General features: G+C 37.2%; 1 protein-coding gene across 2 annotated transcripts; it reads right to left on the reverse strand.

Moving 5' to 3' along the window:
* LOC104229052 (calcium-transporting ATPase 2, plasma membrane-type-like) lies at positions 1 to 27,577 on the reverse strand. Of its 2 annotated transcripts, none has more exons than XM_070167457.1 (6): positions 27,120 to 27,577; positions 3,579 to 3,633; positions 1,957 to 3,503; positions 1,118 to 1,289; positions 717 to 1,015; positions 1 to 619 (listed from the first exon to the last, which is right to left on the reverse strand). In XM_070167457.1, the coding sequence occupies exons 1-6, from the start codon at positions 27,234 to 27,236 to the stop codon at positions 380 to 382; spliced, it is 2,430 nt and encodes an 809-aa protein (XP_070023558.1). In that variant the 5' UTR covers positions 27,237 to 27,577; the 3' UTR covers positions 1 to 379. The 2 variants fall into 2 exon arrangements, with proteins under 2 accessions (XP_070023558.1, XP_070023557.1); XM_070167456.1 differs by having other exon boundaries at positions 1,735 to 3,503.
* Positions 27,578 to 27,928: the final 351 nt, after the last annotated feature.

Consider the following 27,928-nt stretch of genomic DNA (forward strand, 5'->3'; position numbering starts at 1 on the left):
TCAAAGAAAACGGAAAGCTTTAAGCAAAAGCTTTCTTCATTAGCAGTTAAAAATAGATAATTACATGAAAAATCCAATAAATTGAACAAAAACAGCTTAAGATTAGTACTGTTCTATGTGCTAGATTGAGGTAAATCACAAGATGCTTGAAAGCCTAGGGTAGACACTGCTTCACAAGCTCTGGGATCCTGGATCCTCCTATTTTTCTTTTTTCCCCTCAAGTAAAAGAAAAACCAGGGAAACAGAAGGAATTTTGGGATCTTAGATACCGAGGCTGCATCATTCAAACTATTTCATTTTCCAAAGAAAGAGTGAGCAAGGCAGCTCCTTTCGTGAAGGAATTGTTACAAAAAGACCCGGTACCTTCTGTCCATATACTTCACACCTCAAACCTCTTTAAGCCTACTGCAACTGGCATGCTTAAGAATCCGAAAAATATGCTTAAGAACCATTGGATGAACGAGAGAGGTGTTGTGTTTGCAAATGTGCCAAGATATTCTACAATAATGATCTGGAACACAAGAGTTATGCTGAGAACTGCAACAAATACATAATTATCAAGCATCCCTTCCCAAACTTCAACTTTCTCCATTTCTCGGGAGTTCACTTCTTTGAAGAGCTGCAAATAACAACAAAGGGAATGTAAACTTGTCCTTTTTACACCATTATCTAATCTACTGCAGAAAATTACTGCAAAGGGGTCTTTCAGTTTTTACCTGGCAGAAAACAAATGTGTTGAAGATAATTGTATTGAGGGTTAGTTGAGCATCGGGACCATTTAGACGAAATAATCCCATTCCGTTTGACTGAAGAAACCAAATTACTAGGAACTGATACAAGGATTGTCCCAAGATATTCCTCCACATGACGTTACTAATAAAATTTCCTGACCGCCCTACTGGAGCTCTTTTCATTAGTTCATCATGAGGAGGTTCTGTTGCTAGGGCAAGTGCTCCCAATGTATCCATAATCATGTTAACCCACAGAAGTTGAACAGCAGTAAGTGGAGCGGTCCCTGAAGCATGATCATATATAGTACAAGAATTAATAATACTACTTTAGGTCGCTATCCAGCAGAGCTAACCGGAAATAGTAAAAGAAGATAAATTCTCCTGACCTGTGAAACAAGCTGACAAGAAGTTGACAATCAATGCAACAATATTAACAGTCAGCTGAAATTGGACGAACTTTTGAATGTTTATGTAGACTGAGCGTCCCCATTTGGCTACTCTCACGATTGTGGAGAAATTGTCATCCAGTATGATGACATCTGCACTCTCTTTGGCAACCTAAAACCAGATTAAGAGGAAGCACGTTAGAGTACACTTACAAATACCACTCAATGTGGCAAAATTTGGCCTTACATAGTCAGTATACATAGAAGAAGCTCGCCATCAGATAGACTCAATTCTTCTTTTTTCATTTCCAAGTTAGAAGGAATTCCATCTTATTTTAGCTAACAGAATATTTAGACCAGTCATCTCACCGTCAAGCCTTAGAATGAGTATGTTGTCAACCAAATAAGAGGCCAACTGAAAAGATTATCAGCGAAATTTGCACAAGCACTTAAAGACATAAAATGCTCCTTATTTCTAATTGCTATTCTATTGTACTTATCATCCTCCAATTAACTGTTCCTGTAACCGTGTCATCTAATGATAATTTGGTACTGAAGTAAGACGGCTAACACTACAACTCGGATTGGAATGAACTAAGGAGAAATTATATAGTCACCTCAGTTCCAGCAATGCCCATAGCAAGTCCAATACCTACAATACCTATACAAGTATACCCAGAAACTGGAATATCAGCATTAGGGGAAAACCCTTTTTCCAGCTCCATATAGGCAAGACACAAAGTGCGAAGAGCTTCACTAGCAAACTGATCAATTGTGGTCTTCAGATGGTTAGTTGATGTTTCATCCAAGGGAACAACTTCCCCTTTAGAATTAATTACCTTATCACAGGCAGCTAAAATTATTTCCGAAGCACCTTTAGTATGAGCCCTTAAACCTCCTTCAGGAAGCTCCAGCACTACTCCCATGCGCTTCTTAGTAGAGTTGAGTGGCTCGACTTTTATAAGTTTTCCTGCTTGACGTTCTGCCTGAAAATCTCCACCAAGTGCTAAACCAAACTGCAATATTGCAGTCTCAGTTGGTGTTCCCAATATATCAGGTTTTCCGTGCTTGGTAGCTACAACTTCTCCTCCAGTATTGTTAAAAATTGACTGCAGCAAAGTTTTAAGTACGGAATCAGGGATATCAGAACGAATGGCAGATGCATCACTTGGCTTAGTCACATCCTTGATATTCATACAGAAGCAAGTTTTCACTACAGTCATGCGGTTGGTTGTTAGTGTGCCTGTTTTGTCACTACAAAAAGTTGTAGCAGAGCCCATTGTCTCACAAGCTGCTAAATGTCGGACAAGTGCCTTATCATTCATCATCTTTTTCATGGCAAACGCAAGACTTAATGTCACAGCCAAGGGAAGTCCCTCAGGAACTGCAACCACAACAATTGTAACCGCAATTGCAAAGTATTCCAATAATTCCCTAGCTTCTACTGCAGACCAGCTCCAGTGAGATCTCTCTGTCAGTTTACGGCTATACATTTTCTGCACAAGTACTGCAAAAGTCACAATAGCAAAGAAAAGGCCTATTTTCCCAATGATTGTTGCCACTCCATTCAGTTTGACCTGTAATAGAGTTTCATCATCTCCACCTTCACTAAGAGTTGCTAACAGTTTTCCCCACTGAGTCCTCATCCCAACTGTTGTTACCAACATCTTACAAGATCCATCTTGGACCTTGGTTCCAGAAAGCAGAAAGGGATTCTGAGCACTGACCATCACTGGCACACTTTCTCCGGTCAAACTGGACTCATCAATTAAAACAGAAAATCCTGAAAGAAAGAGTCCATCTGCAGGGACTTGATCACCTATCGCGAGATGAACAACATCACCTGGAACTAGATCATATATAGACATCTTTTGTCTGTATCCATTCCTAGTAACTTGAATGGATATTTTCTTTTTCTCTTTATCCAGGTCTCTAAACTGCAACGATTGACGATAATCACTTGTTGCAGTAACAAAGACAACCAACAAAATGCTAGTTACTTTACCAAGACCGTCATGAGCCCCAACTGGCCATCCCTCCATTGCAATGCCAACAAGAAGAGAAACAAATGCACATGCGCCAAGGATCATGAGGGTCATGTCTTGTAAGGCTTCCCAAACAAACAACCAAAAGCTCCGAGCCTCACTTTCTTGGAATTTGTTAATTCCAAAAATCTCTTGTCTGCGGATTAGAGAACTATAGTCACGTGTAGATAGCCCATCGGTACTTGAGGTAGCAAGTTTATTTGCAATACCTTCCACTCCACCATGAAATTTCACCTTTTTCAGATCATGGCCTTCAACTATGGATCCTAGCTCATCCGCGTCAATTTGAAAACCAGCATCTTTAACTTCATCAGGGACAGTGTAGTCACTTACTTGCACACCTTCGAAAGTCAAGGAATTAATCTTTTAGATTTTGTGATTACCCTATAAAACCGAATGTATAAATTGAAATTCACCTGATATAAACTGAAATGCAGCCTTAGAGACCAAAACTGCCACCCTCAATTTCTCCTGCCACACATAGTAAAACACAAGGTTCAGCCACATTTACGAACTTGCATGGTTCCATAAAGTTCCAATTCAGAACTTAAAATACAACGATAATAATATCAAATGAGACCAAGTTTTTGTTGCGGAAGCCAAATGTATATAGTGTGAATGAGTCACAACTACTATACCAAAAATTATGGCAACCACCAAATAATAAATAAGACAATAAAGCAACAATAAAAGGAACACCAGAATTTACGAGGTTCGGCCAATTTTGCCTACTTCCTCGGACACAACCAATATTTTATTCCACTCCAAAAATACAAGTGAAATAATACTAAAGAGAGAAGATACAAATGCCTTAAGAATATAAGAAGGCAAATAAGAGGTGTGTATAAATCCTAAACATTAAGCCTCCTTTTATAAGGGAAAAATTCCAACAATTTTTCTCCCCAACCGATGTGGGAGTTTGACAACTTCAACAAATCTCTACCTTGGCAAAATTCCACATCTTCAATTTTCTCTTAATAACAAATTTTGGTTGTGTCTTCATCTTCAATCTTCAGTGTTCAACAATGTTGATCAAATCCAAACAATGTTGAAACTTGACCGCAGTCACCACTTTTGTCAGCATATCAGCAGGATTCTCTGTAGTATGAATTTTCTTCACCGTGACTCCACCTTCTTCTATGATTTCTCGTACGAAATGATACCGAACATCAATGTGTTTCGTCCTTGCATGATAAACTTGGTTCTTCGCTAATTGAATAGCACTTTGACTATCACAAAAAAATGTGATACCTTTTTGTTCAACACCAAGCTCCTTTAGCAATCCTTGAAGCCAAATTGCTTCCTTCACAGCCTCTGTAATAGCCATATACTCTGCCTCTGTTGTAGACAAAGCAACTGTTGACTGCAAAGTAGACTTCCAACTAACTGGTGCCTTTGCAAAAGTAAACACATAACCAGTAGTTGATCTTCGTTTGTCCAGATCACCCACAAAATCTGAGTCACAATATCCAACTACAGACTGATTGTCTTCCTGCTTAAAAACTAACCCAACATCTACAGTATTATGAATATACCGTAGAATCCACTTCACAGCTTGCCAATGCTCCTTTCCGGGATTATGCATATATCTGCTAATAACTCCAACAGCTTATGAAACGTCAGGTCTCGTACAGACCATTGCATACATCAAGCTACCAACAGCATTAGCGTATGGTACCTTTGACATATATTCTCGTTCAGCTTCATCTTTTGGCGACAAAGTAGTACTTAGCTTAAAATGGGGAGCAAATGGAGTACTAGCTGGCTTAGTCTTCTCATCTATGCCAAAACGTTGTAGTACTCTTTTCAAATATTCTTTCTGAGATAAACTGAGTTTCTTTAAACGTCTATCTCTTATTATCTCAATGCCAAGAATTTTCTTTGCCTCACCCAGATCCTTCATCTCAAACTCCTTCTTCAGTTGAATCTTCAACTTATCAATTTCTTCTGAATTCTTGGAAGCTATCAACATATCATCAACATATAGGAGAAGATATACAAAGGAACCATCTTTAAGCTTGCGCAAATACACACAATGATCGTATTTGCTTCTCTTGTACCCTTGCCGCAACATAAACTTGTCAAATCGCTTGTACCATTGTCTAGAAGATTGTTTCAATCCGTACAACGATTTTTCAAGTTTGCACACCATATTTTCTTTTCCAGCAACTTTGAATCCTTCTGGCTGAGTCATGTAGATTTCCTCCTCCAAGTTTCCATGTAAAAACACAGTTTTTACATCCATCTGAACTAGTTCCAAATCCAATTGTGCTACTAAAGCCAACATAATTCTAATGGAGGAATGCTTTACAACTGGAGAAAACACTTCATTGTAATCAATTCCCTCCTTTTGAGCATATCCTTTGGCCACCAATCTTGTTTTGTAGCGAACATCTACTTGGTTAGGAAATTCTTCCTTCTTTGCAAATACCCATTTGCACCCAATTGCTTTCTTTCCCTTCGGGAGATTGGCCAATCTCCATGTATGATTCTGATGAAAGGACTGTATTTCATCATTCATGGAAATCCTCCACTTATCTTCTTCTGAAATTTGGACTGCGTCTTTATAAGTGGTAGGAACATCATCAGCTACAATTGAGGTTGCACAAGCAACCGTTTCTATGAGACGAACAGGTTTCGTTATTGTCCTTTTGGCCTGCTGGTTGCTATTGATTCAAGTTGTTGTTGAGGTTCCTGAGTTGGAATCTCCTCTACTGGCTCTCCTTCCAGAGGGTAATCTTCATTTGTTTCCTCCTCTGCTTCTTGTGTAGGAAAAATAAATTTTCCCTCAAACTCCACCTGCTTAGAAGCACCTTCATTTTGTTTGGTATCTTCTGTTACCTTATTTACCATAGCAAATTCATCAAAGGTAACATCTCTGCTGAATATTACTTTCTTTGTCATAGGACACCATAAGCGATATCCTTTGACTCCAGAAGTAATTCCCATAAAAATAGCCTTCTTTGCCCTTGGATCCAATTTTGACTCCGTCACATGATAATATGCAGTTGAGCCAAACACGTGCAAAGAGTTATAATCTACAGCAGGTTTTCCGTACCATTTTTCAAATGGTGTTTTGCCATCAATAGCAGCAGATGGTAGACGATTAATGAGGTGGCATGCATATGTAATTGCCTCAGCCCAAAATTCTTTGCCCAAGCCAGCATTGGACAACATACACCGTACCTTCTCCAGCAAGGTCCGGTTCATACGTTCTGCCACTCCATTCTGTTGTGGTGTATGTCTAACAGTGAAGTGTCGGACGATGCCATCATTTTCACAGACCTTATTGAAATGATCATTTTTGTATTCACCTCCATTGTCTGTGCGAATACACTTGATCCTCCTGCCTGTTTGATTCTCCACCATCGTCTTCCATTTGAGAAAAATTCCCAGCACTTCATCTTTGTTTTTCATTGTATACACCCACACTCTTCGGGAAAAATCATCAACAAAGGTTACAAAATAGTGCTTCCCACCCAATGAAGGTGTTTTGGAAGGACCCCAAACATCAGAGTGTACATAATCCAAAATGCCTTTAGTATTATGGATCGATGTACCAAATTTAACCCTTGTCTGTTTCCCTTTGACACAATGCTCGCAAAACTCCAAGTTGCAAGCCTTTACTCCTTTTAACAATCCTTGATCTGATAAAGTTTTCAAGGATTTTCCTCCAGCATGTCCCAAGCGAATGTGTCATAGCCTGGTTGTTTCTGCCTCTTTTTCGTCACTGGATGTTACTATCGCTGTCCCAATAACTGTACTACCGCGATAACGGTACATGTTATTGTTCTTCCGATTGGCCTTCATTACCACTAGTGCACCGGAGCATACTCTCATCACTCCATTTTCTGCAATGATTTTGAACCCTTTTGATTCTAGGGCTCCAACAGAGATGAGATTCTTCTTCAAATCCGGTACATATCGAACATCTGTTAATATTCTGATCATTCCATCATGGTTCCTTAATCGTATTGAACCAATGCCATATGAGGTAAGAGGGCTGTTATCCGCTGTGTGGATGACTCCATATTCTCCTTCTTGAAATTCCACGAACCAGTCCCTGTTGGAACACATATGATAGCTACAAGCCGAGTCCATCAACCATACGTCTGATGATGTTGATGACTCTGTTGTAACTAATGAGAAGTCTGAATCATCACAATCAGCTACATTTGAATCCATAATGGACTTTCCATTGTTATGTTTGGCCTTATTCTTTAACTTCGGACAGTCTTTCTTCTAGTGCCCCTTTTCTCAACAAAAGGCACATTCATCTTTGTTGGGTTTAGATCTTGACTTAGATCTTCCCTTCTTTGTCCTCATTTGATTTTGAGGACGACCCCTCACAACCTGTGTTTCTCCTTCTCCGCCCTTTTGTTTTTCTCTCTTTCTTTGTTCATAGCTGTACAAAGCCGAACAAACTTCTCTGAGAGAAATTTCGTCATTCTCATGGAGTAGAGTAGTTTCAAGGTGCTCGTACTCATCAGGAAGTGACCCCAATAACATCAAGGCCAAGTCACCATCATCAAAAGTTGCATCCATATTTTGCAAATCTGTGACCAACTTATTGAAACTGGTGATATGTTCGTTCATTGTGGTACCAGGAACATAGGTGAAGCGAAACAGTCTCTTCTTCATGTACAATTTATTTTGACTATTTTTCTTCAAAAATTTATCCTCCAGTACTTTCCGTAATTTACTTGCAGAAGTTTCCTTTGTGTATGGATATTTCTGCTCTCTAGCAAGGTAGGATCGAATGGTACCGCAAGCAATATGGTTGATAATTCTCCAATCTTCTTCTCCAATAATATCTGGTCTTTTTTCTTCAATGTCAAGATCTAGCCCTTGTTGAAAAAGGATATCTAGAACCTCGCCTTGCCACATCCCAAAATGTCCTGATCCGTCAAAAATTTCTACCGCAAATTTCGCATTTGACACAATTCTTGTCATAAGCGAAGATGCTAATGATGACGTATTGTTGACACTTGATGTAGATTCTTCTTGTTTATTGTCTTCCATCTTTAACACAAATATTATTTAATAGCTGACGATAAAAATCAAGATTATTTCCTTTCTAGTGTGGAAGATCAGACTAAGCTGCAACCACAGAGCATACTCAGACAGAACCTTGACTCAGTTACCAAGATAAATCTTTTCTGATGTGGAAGATCAGACTATGCTGCAACCACGGAGCATACTTAGACAGTACCTTGGCTCTGATACCAATTGTTGCGGAAGCCAAGTGTATATAGTGTGAATGAGTCACAACTACTATACCCAAAATTATGGCATCCACCAAATAATAAATAAGACAATAAAGCAACAATAAAAGGAACACCAGAATTTACGAGGTTCGGCCAATTTTGCTTACTTCCTCGGACACAACCAATATTTTATTCCATTCCAAAAATACAAGTGAAATAATACTTGTAAGCACGTGATTTTTGCCCTATATGAGAATTACTCCCAAAAAATTCAAAAATAAAATAATTTTTCTTTGGTGTGCAATTTTGTGATATTTTGTGGAATTATTTGTATCTGTCTGTGCGTGTTTATTCGCTAAATTAATAAAAATACAAAAAATATGTCGCATTTTGCATGTAGGATTTAATTCTACAATTGATAGTAATTAAAATTGTTTTACAAAAATTAAAAATTACAAAAATAGGCATCGTTTGCATTTTTAGCATTTAATGTCCAAATATACAATTTTATGCTTAATTAATACTTAATTGTGCGTTAATTGTTATTGGGAGTTAATTTGCGCTTTTATAACTTAATTTAGTTCTTAATAATAGTTTAAGTATTTTTATAATTTAGTTTTAGAAAAAATATAAAAGAAGAAAAGAGAGCGAAAATATAAAGAAAGTCGGAATTGGGCCTCTTCTTCAATTTCAAGCTATAGGCCCAAAAAATGGCCCAATCTTCCCTACGACCCAGTCCATTTCGAACTGGGTCGACCCAGTCCATAACCCAAAAGACCCAATACCCCTATCTTGCATTTCAAAGACACAAAACAAAAGAAAAAAGAAAAAAAAAACCCTAAAACTATCCTAAGCTATCCGCCCCCCCCCCCTTCTTCTCTTTCTCTCTTTTCATCTTCTTCTCCTCAAAACTCCAAAGCACAACCATGGCTACCCAGCAGCCACCCCCCTTCGTCGAACACCACCCAAGCACCGTCCAAACACCACCAAACGACACAACCTCTTTCGCGACCCCAACCCTTATCCGCCATTGATGAAGCTCATCGAGCTCAAGCTCGTTGAAGCTCGACGTCTATGTCGTTGTTGCTTCTGTCTCAACCAAACAACCAAACGAACATAGCCTCGATGAGTCAGCTGTTGATCGAAGCTCCCATCGCCGCTGCTCGTCACGACCAAGCTCGCACGCTGCCATCGGGAGCAGTCCATTCCGCCATGGACGTCGTCGACAGTTGCTGCTGCTCGCTGCTTCGGACTGCTGCTGCTTCTTGGCGTCGTGTTGCTGCTCGCCGCTTCGTACTGTTGTTGACGACACAAGACAGTCCGGTTAAAGTCCGGCAAAGGTCGAGGGTTTTTCGTCAAGTGAAGATACTATACGTCGTAAGTTCATCGTCAAGTTCGTTGTTTGTTTGGTCGTTGTTCGTCTTTCGATCCGGTTAGTAGTTTTTGAGTTTTATTTTGTCCATATTTTGTTTTGATATTTTCGAATCTAAAATCAACAAATGTTTGTTTTGTTTATCGTTTGAATTAATTTTTAGTTCATGTTCATGTGTTATTTGTTAAATCAATTTTCAGATTTTAAAATGGAAGTTTAATTAGTTGTTTTCATGTTTATTTCATGTTTGTTGTATTGTTTAAGTAAGAATTTGTTAGTTTGATGTTTGTTAGATTCAAATTGAAATTTAATTAATTGTTTCTTCAATTTGTTTCATGTGTTTATGTATTGTTAGAAATTGTTAATATTGTTAAGTTCAAGTTTAAGTTCATAATTGTTTCTTCGTCGATCTTGTTATTTGTTTAAAGAATTTAGTTGTATTAAAGGAATATATTGTTTTAATCGTTTAATCCGTCATGTTTGTTGTCTTAAAATAGATTCATTCATGTTCATACTTTGTTTGGATGATCTTGAATCCGAATTTTGTATAGTTTGATTTCTTGTTTACCATTTATGATTATTGCTTGAATTGTTCTCATAATCTTGTTTAAAGTTTAATATAAGAATTGTTTGTTGTAATGTTGTTAGAGTTGATTTTAAGTTCAATATGATTGAATTTAGAAATCTTCATACTTTGTTTGTTGTTGTTGTTGAATCCGAAAATAGGATTGTTTGTTGCTAAAATATTGTTCAATCAAATTTTAGTTGTTCTTGGTTGTTCAATTTGTGTTCATGTGATTTGTTGTTGAAATGTTGTTAAAATCATGTTCATGTGATATTGTTGTTATGATGTTCATCCATGTTCATATTGTTGTTTGAACATTGTTAGAAATTGATCATATTGTCTATATTTTGGTTATGTTTGATTAAATGATGTGTTATAGCTGATGGGTAATTTGGTAAATTTGTAGTACGTTCAGGGGTAGTTTGGTAATTTCAGTAAGGTTGGAGGGGGTAGTTTAGGAATTGTACATTTTGTAATTGTTTATTTGAAGCATGGGGGACAAAATGAAATGGGGTGGGTTGTGATATGATTATTTAATATAAAGGGGGGACAAGATTTAAATTAAAGGGGAATCTTGCATTATTTTAAATAAAGCATGGGGGACAAAATGAAATGGGGTGGTGTGATATGTTATTTAATGTAATGGGAATGAGTGGGAAGATAATGGGTTTGGTAGAGAAAATGGGTTGATTTTAATTAATGGAAAGATTTTATGAGAGGGGTTATAAGAAGTCTTGAAATCAGAATAAGAGGACAAGATAAATACACAGACAGAAAAAAAAAGAGATTAGAGAAAAAAAAAGAGTTGAACATTTATTCTGAAAAAAACATTGAAACTCTCAAGAAAAGAAAAACATACAAAGAAAAATAAAAAAAAAGTTGAAAATTAGAAGAGGAAGTAGTACACCTGATAAATATTCTGGTATACAGGTGTAGAAATTAAGGGTTGAAGATTAACTAGACTTTCAAAAATCTGAAAGTTTCCCTTGGTTTCTGTCCGTTATTTTCGGCATTCCTGGATTTTATTTTTGAATTTTTCAAAGCTGTCACTGGGATTTTCGTTGACTGGTTATTGCTGGTTATTGTTGTTGTTGCTGTGTTACGTATTACGTTGCTGACTTTCTTCTTCTTATATTGACAATATCAGGTACACAACTGTAATTTTGGCATTTTGTAAGCTGAAATGAAGAATGGAGTGTTAAATTTTTAATTTAGTTTAATTTAATTTTTTGTATTGTATTTAGGTTATTCATGTATTATTATTCTGTAAATCACTGTCATTTGGCATAACTAGGCATATTATAGCGACATATTAAATAACGCCTTAACCAGATTATTAGGAAATATATTTAAGCCTGATTATTAATTAAAACTGTTTAATAACAAAAAATAGAAGAAATAACGTAAAAAATGGCGTTATTGAATCAGTTTGGAAAAAATTAACTAAGTTCCTTATTCATAAGGTTTTTCATCAACGATAAGTTAATCAGAATCATGTAGTCAATTTCAGTTATAACATGAATTAGTTTGCGAACAAGTATTAGGACATGATGAATTAAAACAAAGTTAGTTAATGTTAAATTATTTAAATTTTTAGAAGTATGATTTAGTACTCAAGTTATTATTTTTCTTTCTTTCAATTTTCAGTATTTGTAAATAATTAGTTTCAATAAGCTTAAGTCTTACTAACAATTTGAATTTTAATCCAACTATGGGATAATTAGTTTTCTTTATTTTTATTTTTTTTTACTTTTCGATAATTCCATGTTGTATTTATGATTATAATTTTATTACTTTCTGTTAATATTTGTTTTTCTCTTTTATTTAATATGTCATTTTCAAGAATGTAGATATTGATTTTATATTTATAAACAAACTTAGTAATAATAAAAAGGTAGTCATTAAAGGATATTCTTAAAATAAGGAAGGATTTCGCTAAAAATAAATAGATGTAAATAATACAAAAATTTACAGGATTCTCCAATCTCATTTATTTATTTAATTTTTTTTAAAAAAAAAATTACTTAGAACTTGGGATGGATTGTTCAGTGAATTTCACTTCCTTCCCCAAAGATAATGACGCGCTAGACTCTTTAGGCGCGATTTAATCAATTTTACTTTCTTAAACTCGGATGCGCATTTCATGCGACCCAAATCTAAATCTTAAAACATTGAAAAAAAATGTGTTCCGGATTACGGGTGCATTTCATGTGACGTAATCCAAAGACATGTTTTAAACGATGTTCACAATTTTTTTTAAAAAAATATAATAATAATAATAAAGTGGTAAAAAGTTAAATTTGCACATTGGTTCATAATTGTATTTAAAATCAGATAAATAAGCCGAATATGACCGTTGAGCGACCGTGCTAGAACCACGGAATTCGGGAATGCCTAACACCTTCTCCCGGGTTAACAGAATTCCTTATCCGGATTTCTGGTACGCAGATTGTAATATGGAGTCATTCTTTTCCTCGATCCGGGATTACAATTGGTGACTTGGGACACCCTAAATCTCCCAAGTGGCGACTCTGAAATGAATAAATAAATCCCGTTTTGATTGTCCTTTAATTGGAAAAACTCCCTACGCACCTAGCGGTGCGGAAAAAGGAGGTGCGACAGCTCTGGCGACTCCGCTGGGGACTTGCCCAGAACCAGTGGTTCAGGGTTAGAAATTCGAGCTCATATAAATTGTTATATTTGGTTTTATCTGATTTTTACATGTTTGAGCCTAATGTGCTAAATGCTGCTTTTACCGCTTTGATATTACGTGAACTGTGTATAAACTGTGCCGAAACCCATCTCCTCTCTGAGTCTTCTAAATCATGAAGAAGGGTGTACTTCGTACGACTTCTTTTCTGTATAGTGTCAAATCCCAATTTAGAACGAGGTTCGGACAAGTTGCTAAGCCGGTGAAGCTTCTGTATTCCCGGTACGCTACCCCCCTCGGCTCGAGCTGTCCGCTCGGGTAAGCCAGGTCTAGAACAAACACCCAGGTTCTGAACCTAGTATAACAAAGCCACATGCCGGATCCCTAGTAGGAACGTTTGTTTGCATCACGTGCATCTGACTTTGGAGGCTCAACACAGGGGTTGGGTCTGTCTAGGACAGGTGCACCAAAAATGAAAATGACCATCCTGATGCATCTTACTTGTTACTACTTGCGCATTAATTTGATTCGGACTTGTGTGTTGACTGACTTGTGAATATCAGGAATAATATTTTGAAATTGAAAAAAAAGAAATAGCGGTTAGGGAATTGATTGTTTATTTTGAAAAGAAAACAAATGCCCAAATACTGTCAAAACTCTGCCGAAATTTTGAGAAAATGAAAAAAAATGTCTTATTAGTTTGTTTTATTAAAAGCTAAGAAAAGAAAAAAAAGAGTCGTTGTTCTGTTGTGTTTTTCAAAAAAAAAATAGAAAAAATATATAGTTTGTCTTGCCATGAAAATGAAAATGAAAAGAGTCTTATTTTCAAAATGGTTTTTTTTATTATTTATTTGCTTATGAAAATGCAAAAAATAAAAAAATAAAAAAAAGTCTTTCATTATTTGTCGCAAATATATATATAAATCTGAAAAGTTTTTTTTATTTCCAAAAAATATATATATCTTTATTTGTTGCAAAGAGTATTTGTCTTGCCAAGAAAATTCAAAGTAAAATTCCAAAAAAGATATGTCTTGCAAAAAATAATATAAATATCTTTATTTTCCATTGTTGATAAAACAAAAATAATAAAAATGTTTTTAAAAAAAAAAAATCCGAAAATATTTTGATACTTCTTTCAAAATTGAAAAGAAAATTCAAAATTCAAAAATATTTTTTAGAAGCATTTCTTTTATCAAAAGTAAAATTCCAAAAAAAAATATTTCTTTAGAATAAGAAAAAAAACAAATGGAAATTCAAAAAAAAAAAAACTTCCTTTTACTTTTGAAATTCTAAAAGTTCAAATCAAAAGAAAAGGAATTTTTACAAGTCTTTCTTTCAAAAAGAAATCAATCAAAAAAAATATATATATATATACTTCCTTTCTTCTTTTGAAGCAGTTCTTTCACAGTTCCAATTAAAAAAAAAATAATATATTAGTTCATTTACTTATTCGTGAGGCCCGAACTACGCGGGTTTGATTCTCACCGGATGTGAGATACGTAGGCAACCCTCATCGGGTCCAACCCCCTTTTTGCTAAAATAGTCAAAAACCAAAAAAATAAATAAAAAACGTGTCAAAATTTTTTATTTTGTCATAAATAAGTCTAGTGGTGTCCAACCTTCCCTTTTGCTAAAATAGCCACAAAAAAAAAAAAACATGTCAAAATTTTAATTTTGTCATAGAGAAGTCGGGTGATGCTGTTTTATGAAGACATAGCCGAATGTTCCCGAAAGGGACGCCGGGAGGCTGACTTTGCATAAACAGCCACCTTTGGGTCATTTTTAAGATTTTGACCAGTTGACCCACACAGCCTTAAAAATCTTCGTCCCCGAGGCGTTGAAAGGCCGTGTTTGCAATATTGACTTTTCTAATTCGAAAAATGATAAAAAGAGTCATAAATAAGTCGGGTGATGCTGTTTTGTCAAAAATAGCCGAATGTTCCCGAGAGGGACGCCGGAAGGCTGACTTTGCATAAACAGCCACTTTTTTTGGGTCCTGTTTAGGATTTTGGTCTAGTTGACCCACACAGCCCTATAAATCTTCGTCCCCGAGGCGCTGAAGGGTCGTGTTTGCAACATCAGGTTTTTAGTATAATTTGAAAAGAAAAAAAAGAGTCAGCGGTCAGGTGAATACCGTTTGGATTTTTTTTTTAGTCAAAATAACCCGAGCCAACTTCGGCCGCGTCTTGAACCGTTCTTGCCGAAATAACCTTAGAGTATCTGTCAGTTGTCGAAAGGTTATTTTCGTAAAAGAATGGACAAGTGTGTAAAGTGTCATAAAATAATCCTCCCCGGCCTCAAATTCATGTGAAAGTTGGAAGGGGCCACATTTGCAAAAATAACCGTTTGGTTGCATTTGTCAAACGGGGAAAGAAATTGGCCATTTGTAAATCTTTTAATTAGAATATGTGGGTTGTTTGATTTTCCAGCTTGTAGGTCATCTTCAAACCTTTGAAACTCAGTTTGTTTTAACATGAAAATTGAAAAAAAATGTTTAGCATTGTTTATCTTTTATTGGGTCCGAACTACGCTCGGTCTGATTCATGCGGGGTCATGATACGTAGGCAATCTCCATAAGATTCGACCACCACCAAAATAAAAAAAATATAAAAAAATATAATAATAAATAAATAAAAGAGAGTGTGGAAGATTTTCAGGGGGCACAATTGTCTAACTGCTTAGGTACATTGTATCTCTGATACATGATTGTCTGTCCAATGCCCTAACACTAACGTGATGGCTTCCCTTTGATGTGTCCATATATAGAAAGTGGTTGGTTGTGGTAACTCCTCCCTGCAAAGCAAAATCAAAGGACAATGGCTCAGAACCGCAGAACCGAGTGGATCGGTACTGATGACCGACAACAATTGGTCGAACAGAACAACAGGTTGGTAGAAGAAGTGAAAATGCTGAGACAGCATGTGGCAGACATGTATCAGGCATGGATAACGGGAAAAGCACCACCCCCTCCACCGCCAAGCCTCTTGAACTCGGTCATTTCCCAAGCACCCAACACCATAATGGAAGATTCTCCATACTCTCCATCCCAACCCATTTATGGCAGCTTTCCCAGCTATCCGAGTAGCTCCATCACTCTTCAATGTTTCTCCGCTCCCCAACACCACTTCTTTCCCCGTGACCTCAAAAGCCATACCTCACTTCCCAGGTACCCGACTCCACGAAATGCTTACCCACCCATACAAGCCTACCAAAAGCCATCTGGATCAGGTTTCCGGCCCTGTCAACATGCAAGAATGAAGAGGTTGCTGAAACGAGAAAAGGCTCTCACCCCTATCGGGGTATCTTATGCCAGTCTGTTTGAAAGGCTAAGGCATGCTGGCTCGATTGAACCACTCCCCGCATGTACTCCAAATCCACTTGCAAGGAGCTTTGATCCGGCAGCGCGATGCGCCTACCACTCCAATGTCATAGGGCACAACATTGAGAGCTGTCATAGTTGGAGAAGGGAAGTAGAGAAAATGATCCGAGAAGGGCGGGTTGTGATTAATAACAGTGACATGGAGCACTCGAACCCCCTCGAGAACTTGCCGACGGAGGTTGATGAGATTGAAGCTGGTAATGGTCTCGGCAGTATTGATGCAAAGCTCAGTGGCTAAAATGCCAATTTTGATAAAGTGGGAGGACGTTTTGTTCCTTGGTCAGCAAGAGAGAAGCTTGTGGTGGCTCATTTTGTTGTCATTTCTGTTGTTCGGATTATTAGGGTTATAAGTCGGATGTTGTCTTGTCCAGTTTGTTTTAGGATTTTGTTCTGGATTGTTTTGTTTGTTTTGTTATTTAAACCATTTCACCGGTAGTCTAATACAAAATCCGGTCTTTTATTATTTCCAGTCATCTTTTTGTTTAGTCCTTTTATCATTTTTGTTCAATGCCGATTCTAGGGACATGACATGCGCACCCAGTTTGGGCCTAGTCTTAAAAGTTAATCATAAAACCCTGAGAAGGTGATCAAAGCATTTAAAGGAAATAAGAACGGTTTGAGATTATTTGGAGCCCGAGTCATGTGGAACTGGGGCAAACACAAAGAAAACCGTTAAATAAAGATTCGCCTAAATTGGCATGAGGGTCGTTCATAATAAAAGAGAATGAGAGTGTCGCCCAACGGTGCTTTAGAAGTGACAAATGAACAAACATATGTTTAACATAATTGTCAAGCCCAGCACCGTCGGAAGAGACTATAAATCTATTGTTTGTTGTGTTGTTTGCATTTGGCATGTTTTGAAGACTGGAATGACGAAGGCATTTTGTTCTGCTACCTAAACACTTTATCCTTCGTTACCCCTTTTTGAGCCTTACTTATTTTTCTTTCATACCCCTCGTTCGGAATCAGTAAAAACGACTAGAAAACGCGAGCATGGCATGAAAACATGAAGAAAAAAAAGAAAAAGAAAAGAAAACAACAAAACGAAAAAGAAAAGAAAAGAAAAATGGTAACAAAAAAAAAAGTCAAATGAAAAAAGAGGAATTGGGAACTACGTTTGACCTGATTCCTCAAAGAGGATACGTAGGCGCTTCACGGCTCGGTCATAGTTTTGAAAAAATATAAATCAATCAAGTAAAATATCCCCAAGCAAGAAACTGGGGCAAAAGTTGCGTTTGTGGTAAATAAATCTAGTTCCGAAAGTTGTAACTAATAACCCAGAATTAATGCATTTTTGAGCCTTTAATACCCTTTTTTTTCTAGCCCTATCCAAAACCCACATTACGGTCCAAAGAAAGACCTTCTGACCAGTCTTCAAAAGATGCCAAGTCAGACAAATGAGAGTCTTACCGGCGAACATAACATTCTGTTCCACAGCAGAAAGGACTCTAATCTCCAGCAGAGAGAGTCATACCGGCAACACTCCAAATCCCCAGCTGGAAAGTGATACAAATGAGAGAGTCATATCGGTGAAAACCTTCACAGGCACCATAAGGCGATGAAAGCTGAGAGAAGAACAAAAAATGAGAGAGACTTGATAGTGAAAACCCTTTGGGCACTACAAGTCGAATAAGATTAAGAATCCAATGGGGAATCGCCAATTGAAGATCTTGAAAGATGATTGACGGTAGAGGATAGGCCACATACGCATGTCATGGCCATTAGAGTCGGTATCTGCGTTTGATAGGTTTTTATTTATAGTTTCTTTTGTAAAAGAGTCATCATTTCCTTTGTCTTTTGTTTTGTATCTTTTATCTTTCTCCTTTCATAAAAACATTTTCCCCAATAGAGTCTGTCCGGTCAGAACAAGTATGAAATGACTTCAAAATATGTCATCAGCTTCCCAATTATACAAAATGAGATCTGACTAGTGCATCCAAATGGTGTAGTCAGCGAGGAACAAACGCGAGGCCAGTGTCAAGAAAATATCCCCAGCAAAAGGGAATTGACAAAAGGATTGACGAGTGTCAAAAGGGATATCCTTGCCAAAACCAAAGTTATAAACCTCAAGGCCAAAGCCAGTGGGCAAATCAAGGAGAGCAATGAGCATGATTTGGGAAATTCATACTAGGACTAAAAGGTCGGGGAAATGCCAGCTTCCGAGTTATGTCACAAAAGAAGACGGATATCCCCAGCAGGAAGGGATTATCCCCAGCACATAATATCATCCCCAACAAGCTGTGGAACGCAGAGCAAGGAAGGAGAAAGGGAAAAGCCATCCCAGTAGGGGTATCACAACCAACCACCATGTTTTAAACTAACAAATTTTGTTTGATTTGAAACAGGTAAAGGAAATGGCATTGATGCCAGAAATGCATGCCGCAAGGGATATTATCAAACTGGGGCAGAAAATTTTCCTTCCGCTTAGAAAATTTTCTGGAAGTCAGGTACCCATGCGGGAAAGAATAAAGATAACGCCAGTCTCAAGGGAAGTGGTCTTAGAACCAGTGTTGCCCCCAACATAATAAGTTCTATGGAGGAAGTTGTTCCCCAGCAAAGGGATGAAACTTGAGCTCAGTGAAGCACTAGTTCTGAAAGAATCAGAATCCCCCAACAGTGTTATCCTCGACAGCGTTATCCCCAGCTGATAACATTTTACCCCCCCAACAGGTAAGTAAATAATTCCCCAACAGTGTTATCCCCAGCAAGTATTCGAGGTAAGACATTTTCAAGTCTTAAGGATATTTTGGGTTCATCCGCCCTCGAATAGGATATTTTGGGTTCATCCGCCCTCGAATAGGATATTGTGGGTTCATCCGCCCTCGAATAGGATATTTTGGGTTCATCCGCCCTCGAATAGGATATTTTGGGTTCATCCGCCCTCGAATAGGATATTTTGGGTTCATCCGCCCTCGAATAGGATATTGTGGGTTCATCCGCCCTCGAATAGGATATTTTGGGTTCATCCGCCCTCGAATAGGATATTTTGGGTTCATCCGCCCTCGAATAGGATATTTTGGGTTCATCCGCCCTCGAATAGGATATTTTGGGTTCATCCGCCCTCGAATAGGATATTTTGGGTTCATCCGCCCTCGAATAGGATATTTTGGGTTCATCCGCCCTCGAATAGGATATTTTGGGTTCATCCGCCCTCGAATAGGATTTTATTTTCAAAGTTGTTGTTGAAGCCAGGCGCCCACCTAAATAACGAGAGGAATACTTTTCTTGTCTGTCCATTGCATATTTTAGGCGCCCACCTGTATAACAAGGGAATACATTCCACGCCTTTGCCAATAGGGGTCGCCCACCAGTAAAATGCGGGAATACATTTCAGTTCTAGGTCGCCCACCAGTAGAATGCGGGAATACTTTTAAGTTCTAGGTCGCCCACCAGTATAATGCGGGAATACTTTCTGTTCTAGGTCGCCCACCAGTAAAATGCGGGAATACATTTCAGTTCTAGGTCGCCCACCAGTAAAATGCGGGAATACTTTCTGTTCTAGGTCGCCCACCAGTAAAATGCGGGAATACATTTCAGTTCTAGGTCGCCCACCAGTAAAATGCGGGAATACATTTCAGTTCTAGGTCGCCCACCAGTAGAATGCGGGAATACTTTTAAGTTCTAGGTCGCCCACCAGTATAATGCGGGAATACTTTCTGTTCTAGGTCGCCCACCAGTAAAATGCGGGAATACATTTCAGTTCTAGGTCGCCCACCAGTAAAATGCGGGAATACATTTCAGTTCTAGGTCGCCCACCAGTAAAATGCGGGAATACATTTCAGTTCTACGTCGCCCACCAGTAAAATGCGGGAATACTTTATGTTCTAGGTCGCCCACCAGTAAAATGCGGGAATACTTTCTGTTCTAGGTCGCCCACCAGTAAAATGCGGGAATACTTTATGTTCTAGGTCGCCCACCAGTAAAATGCGGGAATACTTTCTGTTCTAGGTCGCCCACCAGTAAAATGCGGGAATACATTTCAGTTCTAGGTCGCCCACCAGTAGAATGCGGGAATACATTTCAGTTCTAGGTCGCCCACCAGTAGAATGCGGGAATACTTTTAAGTTCTAGGTTGCCCACCAGTATAATGCGGGAATACATTTCAGTTCTAGGTCGCCCACCAGTAGAATGCGGGAGTACTTTTAAGTTCTAGGTCGCCCACCAGTATAATGCGGGAATACACTTTATGTTCTAGGTCGCCCACCAGTAAAATGCGGGAATACTTTTAAGTTCTAGGTCTCCCACCAGTATAATGCGGGAATACATTTCATGTTCTAGGTCACCCACCAGTAAAATGCGGGAATACATTTCAGTTCTACGTCGCCCACCAGTAAAATGCGGGAATACTTTATGTTCTAGGTCGCCTACCAGTAAAATGCGGGAATACTTTATGTTCTAGGTCGCCCACCAGTAAAATGCGGGAATACTTTATGTTCTAGGTCGTCCACCAGTAAAATGCGGGAATACATTTCAGTTCTAGGTCGCCCACCAGTAAAATGCGGGAATACATTTCAGTTCTAGGTCGCCCACCAGTAGAATGCGGGAATACTTTTAGGTTCTAGGTCGCCCACCAGTATAATGCGGGAATACATTTCATGTTCTAGGTCGCCCACCAGTAAAATGCGGGAATACATTTCAGTTCTAGGTCGCCCACCAGTAAAATGCGGAAATACTTTTAAGTTCTAGGTCGCCCACCAGTATAATGCGGGAATACATTTCATGTTCTAGGTCGCCCACCAGTAAAATGCGGGAATACATTTCAGTTCTAGGTCGCCCACCAGTATAATGCGGGAATACATTTCAGTTCTAGGTCGCCCACCAGTAAAATGCGGGAATACATTTCAGTTCTAGGTCGCCCACCAGTATAATGCGGGAATACTTTATGTTCTAGGTCGCCCACCAGTAGAATGCGGGAATACATTTCAGTTCTAGGTCGCCCACCAGTAAAATGCGGGAATACTTTCTGTTCTAGGTCGCCCACCAGTAAAATGCGGGAATACATTTCAGTTCTAGGTCGCCCACCAGTAGAATGCGGGAATACTTTTAAGTTCTAGGTCGCCCACCAGTATAATGCGGGAATACATTTCAGTTCTAGGTCGCCCACCAGTAAAATGCGGGAATACTTTCTGTTCTAGGTCGCCCACCAGTAAAATGCGGGAATACATTTCAGTTCTAGGTCGCCCACCAGTAAAATGTGGGAATACATTTCAGTTCTAGGTCGCCCACCAGTAAAATGCGGGAATACATTCATGTTCTAGGTCGCCCACCAGTAAAATGCGGGAATACTTTCAGCTCTAGGTCGCCCACCAGTATAATGCGGGCATACATTTCATAATTTTGCATTGAAGCAACTTTTTAGTCTTGTATTACAGAGTTTGGAATCAGTAACCCCACCAGAAGGCGGAAGGTTACAACAGGAATCCCCAGCAGTAAACAATAAAATCCCCAGCACCGGGAAGCAGAAGGTTGCAACAAGAGGTCCCAGCACAAATTCAAGTGCATGTGTCAAAAGGAAGAAAAGCATCGAAAGAAAAGCACCGGAGGAAACACAAGCCGACAAGAAAGCAAGGAAACAAGAACAAATTTTAGTCTAGCCTAGCTTCTTGTTTTCTTTTAAGCACGGTGTAACAAGGAGATCGGTAAGCAGTGATAACAACATGCAACAGCAGTAACATCGCAGTCCCACGGTAGTCCCAGCTACCAAAAACTTCCCGAACTACATTGACCTGATTCCTGTTTAGCCCAGGATATGTAGGAAACCTTTGAAGCAAAGGTTCGGTCAAATCTTTTTCAAAAAATGCTTCAACGGAGTACTCGGATGGGCAAAAATCGCTCGCTTTATCTTTGCACGAAAACCCTTCGTGTCTCCGGGCAAAGAGGGGCAGCTGTAAGCACGTGATTTTTGCCCTATATGAGAATTACTCCCAAAAAATTCAAAAATAAAATGATTTTTCTTTGGTGTGCAATTTTGTGATATTTTGTGATATTTTGAATAATTATTTGTACGTGTTTATTCGCTAAATTAATAAAAATACAAAAATATGTCGCATTTTGCATGTAGGATTTAATTCTACAATTGATAGTAATTAAAATTGTTTTACAAAAATTAAAAATTACAAAAATAGGCATCGTTTGCATTTTTAGCATTTAATGTCCAAATATACAATTTTATGCTTAATTAATACTTAATTGTGCGTTAATTGTTATTGGGAGTTAATTTGCGCTTTTATAACTTAATTTAGTTCTTAATAATAGTTTAAGTATTTTTATAATTTAGTTTTAGAAAAAATAAAAGAAGAAAAGAGAGCGAAAATATAAAGAAAGTCGGAATTGGGCCTCTTCTTCAATTTCAAGCTATAGGCCCAAAAAATGGCCCAATCTTCCCTACGACCCAGTCCATTTCGAACTGGGTCGACCCAGTCCATAACCCAAAAGACCCAATACCCCTATCTTGCATTTCAAAGACACAAAACAAAAGAAAAAAGAAAAAAAAAACCCTAAAACTATCCTAAGCTATCCGCCCCCCCCCCCCTTCTTCTCTTTCTCTCTTTTCATCTTCTTCTCCTCAAAACTCCAAAGCACAACCATGGCTACCCAGCAGCCACCCCCTTCGTCGAACACCACCCAAGCACCGTCCAAACACCACCAAACGACACAACCTCTTTCGCGACCCCAACCCTATCCGCCATTGATGAAGCTCATCGAGCTCAAGCTCGTTGAAGCTCGACGTCTATGTCGTTGTTGCTTCTGTCTCAACCAAACAACCAAACGAACATAGCCTCGATGAGTCAGCTGTTGATCGAAGCTCCCATCGCCGCTGCTCGTCACGACCAAGCTCGCACGCTGCCATCGGGAGCAGTCCATTCCGCCATGGACGTCGTCGACAGTTGCTGCTGCTCGCTGCTTCGGACTGCTGCTGCTTCTTGGCGTCGTGTTGCTGCTCGCCGCTTCGTACTGTTGTTGACGACACAAGACAGTCCGGTTAAAGTCCGGCAAAGGTCGAGGGTTTTTCGTCAAGTGAAGATACTATACGTCGTAAGTTCATCGTCAAGTTCGTTGTTTGTTTGGTCGTTGTTCGTCTTTCGATCCGGTTAGTAGTTTTTGAGTTTTATTTTGTCCATATTTTGTTTTGATATTTTCGAATCTAAAATCAACAAATGTTTGTTTTGTTTATCGTTTGAATTAATTTTTAGTTCATGTTCATGTGTTATTTGTTAAATCAATTTTCAGATTTTAAAATGGAAGTTTAATTAGTTGTTTTCATGTTTATTTCATGTTTGTTGTATTGTTTAAGTAAGAATTTGTTAGTTTGATGTTTGTTAGATTCAAATTGAAATTTAATTAATTGTTTCTTCAATTTGTTTCATGTGTTTATGTATTGTTAGAAATTGTTAATATTGTTAAGTTCAAGTTTAAGTTCATAATTGTTTCTTCGTCGATCTTGTTATTTGTTTAAAGAATTTAGTTGTATTAAAGGAATATATTGTTTTAATCGTTTAATCCGTCATGTTTGTTGTCTTAAAATAGATTCATTCATGTTCATACTTTGTTTGGATGATCTTGAATCCGAATTTTGTATAGTTTGATTTCTTGTTTACCATTTATGATTATTGCTTGAATTGTTCTCATAATCTTGTTTAAAGTTTAATATAAGAATTGTTTGTTGTAATGTTGTTAGAGTTGATTTTAAGTTCAATATGATTGAATTTAGAAATCTTCATACTTTGTTTGTTGTTGTTGTTGAATCCGAAAATAGGATTGTTTGTTGCTAAAATATTGTTCAATCAAATTTTAGTTGTTCTTGGTTGTTCAATTTGTGTTCATGTGATTTGTTGTTGAAATGTTGTTAAAATCATGTTCATGTGATATTGTTGTTATGATGTTCATCCATGTTCATATTGTTGTTTGAACATTGTTAGAAATTGATCATATTGTCTATATTTTGGTTATGTTTGATTAAATGATGTGTTATAGCTGATGGGTAATTTGGTAAATTTGTAGTACGTTCAGGGGTAGTTTGGTAATTTCAGTAAGGTTGGAGGGGGTAGTTTAGGAATTGTACATTTTGTAATTGTTTATTTGAAGCATGGGGGACAAAATGAAATGGGGTGGGTTGTGATATGATTATTTAATATAAAGGGGGGACAAGATTTAATTTAAAGGGGAATCTTGCATTATTTTAAATAAAGCATGGGGGACAAAATGAAATGGGGTGGTGTGATATGTTATTTAATGTAATGGGAATGAGTGGGAAGATAATGGGTTTGGTAGAGAAAATGGGTTGATTTTAATTAATGGAAAGATTTTATGAGAGGGGTTATAAGAAGTCTTGAAATCAGAATAAGAGGACAAGAGAAATACACAGACAGAAAAAAAAAAAAAGATTAGAGAAAAAAAAAAGAGCTGAACATTTATTCTGAAAAAAACATTGAAACTCTCAAGAAAAGAAAAACATACAAAGAAAAATAAAAAAAAAGTTGAAAATTAGAAGAGGAAGTAGTACACACCTGATAAATATTCTGGTATACAGGTGTAGAAATTAAGGGTTGAAGATTAACTAGACTTTCAAAAATCTGAAAGTTTCCCTTGGTTTCTGTCCGTTATTTTCGGCATTCCTGGATTTTATTTTTGAATTTTTCAAAGCTGTCACTGGGATTTTCGTTGACTGGTTATTGCTGGTTATTGTTGTTGTTGCTGTGTTACGTATTACGTTGCTGACTTTCTTCTTCTTATATTGACAATATCAGGTACACAACTGTAATTTTGGCATTTTGTAAGCTGAAATGAAGAATGGAGTGTTAAATTTTTAATTTAGTTTAATTTAATTTTTTGTATTGTATTTAGGTTATTCATGTATTATTATTCTGTAAATCACTGTCATTTGGCATAACTAGGCATATTATAGCGACATATTAAATAACGCCTTAACCAGATTATTAGGAAATATATTTAAGCCTGATTATTAATTAAAACTGTTTAATAACAAAAAATAGAAGAAATAACGTAAAAAATGGCGTTATTGAATCAGTTTGGAAAAAATTAACTAAGTTCCTTATTCATAAGGTTTTTCATCAACGATAAGTTAATCAGAATCATGTAGTCAATTTCAGTTATAACATGAATTAGTTTGCGAACAAGTATTAGGACATGATGAATTAAAACAAAGTTAGTTAATGTTAAATTGTTTAAATTTTTAGAAATATGATTTAGTACTCAAGTTATTATTTTTCTTTCTTTCAATTTTCAGTATTTGTAAATAATTAGTTTCAATAAGCTTAAGTCTTACTAACAATTTGAATTTTAATCCAACTATGGGATAATTAGTTTTCTTTATTTTTATTTTTTTACTTTTCGATAATTCCATGTTGTATTTATGATTATAATTTTATTACTTTCTGTTAATATTTGTTTTTCTCTTTTATTTAATATGTCATTTTCAAGAATGTAGATATTGATTTTATATTTATAAACAAACTTAGTAATAATAAAAAGGTAGTCATTAAAGGATATTCTTAAAATAAGGAAGGATTTCGCTAAAAATAAATAGATGTAAATAATACAAAAATTTACAGGATTCTCCAATCTCATTTATTTATTTAATTTTTTTTAAAAAAAAAATTACTTAGAACTTGGGATGGATTGTTCAGTGAATTTCACTTCCTTCCCCAAAGATAATGACGCGTTAGACTCTTTAGGCGCGATTTAATCAATTTTACTTTCTTAAACTCGGATGCGCATTTCATGCGACCCAAATCTAAATCTTAAAACATTGAAAAAAAATGTGTTCCGGATTACGGGTGCATTTCATGTGACGTAATCCAAAGACATGTTTTAAACGATGTTCACAATTTTTTTAAAAAAATATAATAATAATAATAAAGTGGTAAAAAGTTAAATTTGCACATTGGTTCATAATTGTATTTAAAATCAGATAAATAAGCCGAATATGACCGTTGAGCGACCGTGCTAGAACCACGGAATTCGGGAATGCCTAACACCTTCTCCCGGGTTAACAGAATTCCTTATCCGGATTTCTGGTACGCAGATTGTAATATGGAGTCATTCTTTTCCTCGATCCGGGATTAAAATTGGTGACTTGGGACACCCTAAATCTCCCAAGTGGCGACTCTGAAATGAATAAATAAATCCTGTTTTGATTGTCCTTTAATTGAAAAAACTCCCTACGCACCTAGCGGTGCGGAAAAAGGAGGTGCGACAATACTAAAGAGAGAAGATACAAATGCCTTAAGAATATAAGAAGGCAAATGAGAGGTGTGTATAAATCCTAAACATTAGGTCTCCTTTTATAAGGGAAAAATCCCAACAATTTTTCTCCCCAACCGATGTGGGAGTTTGACAACTTCAACAGTTTTGACCCAGTTTTTAGACAGCATTACAGGGGTGCGCAAATTGGAATGCACCGCAACTCAACTCAAACAATCAAGATGAAATCAGGATTTGTAAATAGAAAATACTAAGCGGAGCTGTTTATAAAAGATTGTCACTATATAAAATATGTCAACTGTGTCACTAATATAGCTATTGTGTAAGTATTTACTAGTATTTTGCGGATTTCCAAAATCAACTACCTCTTAATTCCTTCATTCAGGCCTCCCACAGCTTATAACAATTGTATCGGTCATTCAAGTTTTAATTTATTGCAGCAAAGTCATAAAACTAAATTTTAGTATAACGAAAGGATAATCCAATGAGGTCCATACGTTCAGAGAAGATAATCTCTGAAAACACATATAAGCTGATGGTAGAAGTAAAAGGGATCGTACATGATTGGTACGGCGCATGGCAGCAGCCTCGTATCGCTTGGAGAGATTTGCAGTGAAACGAAAACGACGTTTTGGATTCTTGACCACACCACAAAGGCTCCTCCATCGCCGTAGCATCTCATCCTCCGAGTGCTTCGGCTTCACTCCTCCAAAATTCTCATTCAAATAACTCTCCGTTTTTGTTCTTCTTTTTTCTTCTCTGCTTATATGCTACAAATATAAAAGCAATATATAGACAAACCGTTACTTACAGAAAAAGGCAGCGCATTGAGAAAAATAGTAACGCGGGGAAAGTGAAAAAGAGAGGAAAGTTAAATGGGCATAAGAATAAGTTTCCAAGACATTGTGTTACAAGTTAGGGGGAAGAATATATTTGCAGAAACAAAAGTTAAAAAACGTGATATGTATGGGAGCTTTATGGAGACAAGGAGAATAAAAGAATTAAGGGAGAAAATAGAGTGAAGAAGATGGATCCGAGTTTTGGGTGAGAGAAGTTATGAATACTTGGTTTAACATTAATGGAGCTTCGTTAATTCATTTCTTCTTTCGCATTAGAACGGTCCTTCTTTTTGTTACCTTGTTTTATGGCATAGTTGACCGAAATGGACGGGGGTCATATGTTATGTTTGATGTAACTTTCATATGGAAAGTATTGCTAAAAAGCCAATTAAGTACTTATTAACTATGTGAAGAAAAACTTAATTAGAGGGAATGGATATATTTTCTTACTCTCTTTCCTTAATTAAGACAAATTAATTGAGGTAAAGTCCGTCAGTGAAAATGTGGGGCTTCTTTTTCGGGTTTGGCAG

The sequence above is a fragment of the Nicotiana sylvestris genome, chromosome 2 (genome assembly GCF_000393655.2).
Source record: "Nicotiana sylvestris chromosome 2, ASM39365v2, whole genome shotgun sequence".
NCBI classification, from domain to species: Eukaryota; Viridiplantae; Streptophyta; class Magnoliopsida; order Solanales; family Solanaceae; genus Nicotiana; species Nicotiana sylvestris.